General features: G+C 53.1%; 1 protein-coding gene across 1 annotated transcript in view; it reads right to left on the bottom strand.

The window, feature by feature from the left end:
- LOC148590232 (T-cell activation Rho GTPase-activating protein-like) overlaps nt 1-3549 on the bottom strand; it is a 3627-nt gene extending 78 nt beyond the window's left edge. Inside the window, exons 1-7 of the mRNA XM_088539286.1 lie at nt 3459-3549; nt 2474-2646; nt 2188-2349; nt 1786-1895; nt 1163-1358; nt 785-902; nt 1-410 (exon numbers count right to left, since the gene is read on the bottom strand). The exon at nt 1-410 is cut by the window's left edge and continues 78 nt beyond it. Of these exons, the coding sequence (XP_088395412.1) occupies nt 1-410; nt 785-902; nt 1163-1358; nt 1786-1895; nt 2188-2349; nt 2474-2646; nt 3459-3549 (1260 nt within the window). The remainder of the gene's footprint in view (nt 411-784; nt 903-1162; nt 1359-1785; nt 1896-2187; nt 2350-2473; nt 2647-3458) is intronic.
- Nucleotides 3550-6175: the final 2626 nt, after the last annotated feature.

Raw genomic sequence — 6175 nt, 5'->3', positions numbered from 1 at the left:
AATTGGCAAGGCGCTGTCCAGGGAGCGCCTGGAGGATTCTTGGGGTGGAGCTCCACGGTAGAACTGTGCAGGCAGCAGGGCAGGCTGTTCCTCCGGGGCCTTCTCCAAGCACAGCTCTTGCTGCCCAACAGCAATGTTGTCAGCACTGGTGCCCCGATTCTGTTGCCTTGTGCTGCCTTCCAGGCACTCCTGGATGCACAAGGCTGGAACTGAGAGGCTCCTCTCCATGATGGTGATTTCCCTAGGAGGCAGCAGCGGAGGGGCAGAGGCGCATGCTGCAATAGCCCTGCTCCTGCTGGGGCTTCTCCTAGGGGGCTCTTGCTGCCTCTCGCAGGTCTCAGGTCCACGTGCAGCTGCAGGCTCCGGGTTGCTGCTGACCGCAGCATCTTCCAGAGCCGCCCCGGGGGGTCCTGTGGGCAGAAAGAGCCTGTTAGCAACTTCTACATGGCTCTCTGCAGGAAAAAGGGGTCTTTGCTGGTGGGACCACACAGCCCTGGTAGATGGCAAGATGCAACCTTAGCTCTTTGGGAGGTGAGGAGCATTTCAGGAGACGCAAGAGCCTGGCCCAGGGCAAAGATCCTGCTCAGGCAGAGTGCAGTACTAGGCCAGAGTGAGCAATGCTGCAAAAAGCTGAGCTCTACCAGGCTTTAACATCAGGGCTCCCCCAGCTGCACAAGCAGGGTCCCCCACCCTTGTGTGGAGGCAGCATGGTCCTTCTCAACTTCTGGCAAATGCTGCCAGACTAAAGCCCTGCCGGGAGCCAGTGAACCCTCTGAACACAAACCTGCGGAGCTGCCGGTGTCCTCGCAGGGCTCCTCAGCAGAGGAGCTGCCAGGGAAGGCCACGTCCTCCCCGAATATCGCTGCGTGGTTCTCGATGAGGACCTCCACTAGCACGGCCACCTGCACACACAAACCATGGGCGTCAGGCAAAGGGCTGCAAAGGCATCAGCGATGTTTGCTGCTCCCCACTGCTGTTTCTGTTCCCAGAGCTGTAGCTCTGCGGCTGCAGTCAGAGCTCTGCCTGTCAGGTTGCAGGTTGCCAAGCGCAGGGGCACCCCCACGCTCCCAGGGGCTGCTGCTGCTTTTGCTGTGGCTGTGGGTTGTGTGGACCTGGCTCAGAGGGGCCCAACGCGAGAAGCTCCCTGGCAACTTCCACACACCTTGTTGTTCATCGCGATCTGCAGCTGCAGGGGCAACGTGCTGTCCAGGCCTGGACCCAGCATGCTGGGCCCGATGCAGATGGCCAGGTTTCTGGAGGTCATCTTGTTGGACGCTGCGCTCTGACTGATGTTGTGGAGCGTGGCAAGCAAGGTGCGGAGCAAGAGGCGGTTTGCCTGGGGCAGTTCTTGAGCCACCCTGTGTGAACACAAACACAAGGCACCCTGACTTCAGGAGGCACTGGCCGCAGCTTCTTGCTGTGAGCAAGAAGTCTCAAGTAAACTGCCACAAATGATGGTGCCTCCTCCACAGAGTATAAGGCCACTGCTTTCTGTCACTGCTTTACACAGGTCCTATGGGAAACGCACCAAGGGCAGCTGAGCAGCTGCTTAAGTGCAAGTTCTGGAAGGGCAAGATGCTGACCAAAAGGCAGGTGTCTCAGCACAGTGCTTGTTTTTCAGGACATGGACAGTGTGAGGAAAGGAGACTTTGCCAGGAAATGCGGTGGCAGGTTTTGCAAATGCCCAACAGAACAATGGGTCTTTGCGGGAGTCTGCCCATTTCCAGAGAAGGCCCTGAGCTCTCTCAGGCACTCCAGAACATTAGCACTGCCTACAGCACTTACTCTTTGAGCTCTGCAATCTGCTGCTCCTTGCCTGCCATCTCCAGAGCGAGCATCCACCTGTCGTAGAGGGCCGACGACAGGAGAGTAGATGGGATGTTGCGCAGGAAATCCTGCAAGGCCAAGATATGGAGATGAGGCTTTGGAGGCACCCAAAGAGGGAGCATGCGTAGCACTTGGGCTCCCCAGGAGGCGGCTTGCTTTGAGCTCCCTGCTCTCCAACTGCACAAGCAGTGGGCTGTGCGAATCCCTGCTCCTTCGGCACAGACTTGGCTGAGTGCAAAGAGAGTCCTCGTGCCTATCAGACTCCATTCCACCCCAAAATTGCCGTCTCCCTCCCAGAGGGGGCAGCTGGGGACAAGCAGGAGGTGGAGAAGGACTGAGCTGCAGGGCAGAAGAGGTCACCTTTAAGAGAGCAGCCAGGAGGTTCACTGGCTTGCTCTCTAGGTCCACATGGATTCCTGCGTTGAGGGCCTGCCTTAGCTCCCGCCGATCTTTCTCGCTTGCAGCGATGCGGAAGATGCCCTCTGTGGCAGGTCCCTCCCTGTTCAGGATGACTAGGAGATCCTGCCGGGAAAAGCAAACAGAGGGATTCCTGGGGTGTAGAAAGACCGCTAGTGATGGGAGCTTCAGGCCTGGCTGCAGAGAAGTGCGTGTGGAGGCCAGATCCACACTGGCCTGTTTGACATACCTGAACTGGCTGGGGAAGGCTCCCCTCTTCCCCACAGAGCCGTTCCAGAGGCTGCCCAAAGAGCATGCTCTGGAGGACAGGCTCTGGCTGCTCCGGGCCGTTCCCGCCGGCAGAGCTGCGTCTGCGGGAAAACGGCCACCGGAACCTCCTCCTCCGGGGAGGCCCGCGAGCTGCTGGTGAGAGGAAAGCAGGAGTGAGCTTCCAAAGCAGGGGCAGAGCTGTGTGCGAGCAGCGCCGAGAGCTGCCGCCTGCGGAGCAGAGCAGAGCAGCGTGGGGCTCTGCGCGGGGCTCCGTGGGGAGCGCTAAGGGAGAGGGCAGCTGCTCCGCTGCTCTTCCCAGCCCACTCACCGGGCACATGGCAGAGTCCGTCCTCAGGAGCTGCGGGGACCACAGCAGCTCCTTGTGCAGAACCAGCCTGCAAGAAACGGGCTCCGTTCACAGGGCCGCCCGCAGCAGTGAAGGCTGCAGGAGCCCCGCAGAGCCAGCCCTGCCGCCCACAGCCCCCGGGCGCTTTGCGGGGCTGGAGGGTGCTGCGAAGGAGCAGCCCCGCACAAGGTGCCCAAACCTGGCCCAGGGCAGCCACTGGCTCTGCCTCTGGCTGGGGCAGCTTCTCCCAGGCTGGTCCACTGGGCAGCAGCCGCTGTCTCCAGCCCTTCAGCCCCTACCACCTCCCCTGGGAAACACAGATATCTCCTGGCAGCATCCACAAGGTGCTGGCAGCTGCTCACCTCTGCCAAAAGGGAGGATTTTCTGCCCACAAGCTCGACGTTGGTGCCATGCACCATGGAGCCAGAGGCCCCAGATGAGGCCTGCAAGCTGGGAGCGGGGTCGGGAGAGCCCCGCGTGCCGCAGCAGATGAGCTGCCCCATGGTGCTGCAAACGGCCAGATGACCACGCCGAGCAGCACCAGGAGCAGAGCAGGCCTCAGAAAACACCGGGACCACTGTCCCCCGTGCGTAAGAGTGCCAATTAGCTGGGAGCTCACGTCTCCCTGCTTTCTCACGCCGGCACAGCAACGCACTGGGGCACGGGTGGGCGCTGGTGACAGAGGCCACCTCTGTGCCACTGATGCGCATTGTGACATGGTGGCCGCTCTGTGATGTGCTAGGGAGCAGGACACAGGGGCGGTGGGGGCACAGGGCAGCCTGCCTGCATGGCTGCAATGGCCCTGCAGGTCCTGGCACAGCTAGACCAGCTTTGGAGTTGTCCAGGAGGAGGACCTGTTCTCGGTACAAAACCAGGGCCCAAACAGTGCCCCAGAATCCCAACTTTCACACTTCTTCTGCACTCAGTCAACCTAGAGGTCAATGTCCTCTTTAGGTGTCTCAACGTAGCATGAACATGTGAAAGGGAAAGTAAAAGAACTACCATCTGAACTTGTAGAAGACCCCCAGATCGTTCTCATTTGGTATTCCAGAACATCTGTGCATACGCATCAATGGAACTGCCTCCCACAACAGGGCAGATGTCTTAGCTGGGTTGAGAGTTGGTTGATGAGTAGTGAGAAAAATAGAAAGACGTACTTTTAAATAGTGAAAGAACTGTTTGCCTGGAATAAAACCATTAACTACCTATGCCTTTTGACTCAAGATGATTGTGACTTCAGTTTTCCAGGAAGAAATTTTGGGCTGACAATGATCTGGACTTTCTAATCCTGGGCTCTTTGGCAGGTTCATTGTTTGTCATCCTGTTAGGGACTGCACAACCCAGGTGCTCTATCTCAAAGTTCAGGATTTGGGCACTTAACCTGGTTTCCTAGTTTTCAGATTACATTTCCTTGCACATGTTCTTCAAATGCTTTTTCGGTAAGCAACTGGGTGCTCTAAAAACCGGAAAATTACAGGTATGAGAAGGGATGGCTCTTCCTTTCTGCTCTTCCTTCTCATTTATCACGACTGTAGTGATTGCTCAGTAGTAAGGATAGTGAAAAAGGAAGAAGCATCCCCCTCCAAAGAGGGTTGCACAGTGCTTTCCTTTGCACTAAAATAAAGGGCTGCATGATTGAGAGGTCTTTCGTCTCTGCAAAAAGTGAAGTAGGATTTCATAGAATCACAGGATGGCTGAGGTTGGAAAGGGACCTCTAGAGATAATCTAGATGATCCCCCTGCTCAGGCAGGGACACCTAGAGCACCTGGCACAGGGTCACATCCAGATGGGTTTTTTAAGATCTCCCAAGGAGACTCCACAACCTCTCTGGGCAGCCTGTTCCAGGGCTTTTTCTCCGTTACAGTAAAGAAGTTCTTGCTCGTATGGAGATGGGACTTCCTGTGTTTTTGTCCTGTCACTGGCCACCACCAAGAAGAGTTTAGTCCCATCTTCTTTGCAGTTTCCCCTCGACTTTATACAAAAGCAGTGTAACACTTTGTAGATCTCCATATTAGCTACCACTAGCTTGTTGCTTTTGCATTTCCATACCACTGCTGTCACAGTGATGTAAAGATACAATGAAATCACAGTGAGGACCCCATTCCATCAAATCAGTGCTTTATATCCTGAGGTTGAGAGACTGTTATTCAGCACCCCATGATCTCTGGAGAAAACACGGAAGCATTTCTTGGTGCTGGTGATGTTTGTCTCAAGCCGTTGAACAAAGCCGGGTTTGATCTTGCCATGATGATCAAGCCATCATTGTCAGCTCCATCCGATGGAGCACTGTTTGGGATTATACTCAGTCACACATGAAGGAAGCAGCTGCAAAGTTGCAGATAACCAAGGCAAGGCAAGGAGCAATTTGCCAAAACAATTCATTACTGCACATCTCTACTCCCTGTCCACTTCTCTGAGGTCTCCAGAAAGGGAAGGAGAAAAGATCGTAGGCCTCGTGAATTATTCAAGTAAAGTAGGTCCAATCTATAGATCACTCATTGACTGTACATGCACACTTGCAGTTTTTTTGAAACATTGCTTTAGGCTCCAATCATCAAATAGCTTGAGTGTGTCTCTAAGGGGTTGCTAATAGCAGGTTAAGCAACACTATGAAGTGATCCGTTGCAACAGAATCTTGCTACCAAATGTAAAATTAAGAAGTTCCTTTGTGTGCAAAGGCTATCCTAAAAGCCATAAAAAAAAAGATAAGCACCTGCTTGTTTCTCATGGTAACCTTGTTAATTAATCATATTCATGATTTTTATTAAAGGAAATTCTTCTGCTCATCAAAGGTTCCTGTGAACTCAGCTTGATGTGATGTGGAAACTCAGTTTAAAAGGAATCTACCTTTAAATAGCTATATCATTTTACTAAGAGCTCATAAAAAGTAAAAAGGTCCCACTCCAGAAACTTTTAATTTTATTCTGACATCTTTGTGTCAGAGACAATAAATTAATAAATAAAATTCATACTGATATTCTTTTTTTTTTTTTTTCTGATGAAAGTCAAAGACTTTGAGGCCTGTTGGTAGTTTTCTGAAAGCTATCCCTTGGCAGAACATATACTGTCTGACTGCTGTGCCTAACTGGGAGGATATCTAAACACAGCTTAAAACAGACTACAGCACTGCGGTCTCCTGAGGCTCTCAGCAACTGAATGTCTAAAAACTCATGTTCAATACGGGATTGCATCTTGTTAACACACTCTGGACATAGCACATAGTATCTCAAAATGGAATCGAGGCTGTTATTCTTTCTACAAAAATAATGATGGTTCTGCCATAGATTGAAATAAGATCTCCCAAAGCCTGCTTTGGTGTCCTTTTCTAAACTAAGC

The sequence above is a fragment of the Tinamus guttatus genome, unplaced genomic scaffold (genome assembly GCF_059628265.1).
Source record: "Tinamus guttatus ecotype Peru unplaced genomic scaffold, ASM5962826v1 Tinamus_guttatus_pri_ptg001565l, whole genome shotgun sequence".
Taxonomy (NCBI): domain Eukaryota; kingdom Metazoa; phylum Chordata; class Aves; order Tinamiformes; family Tinamidae; genus Tinamus; species Tinamus guttatus.
Note: the sequence above shows the minus strand (reverse complement) of the source record. Positions and strands in the feature narration are given on the sequence as shown.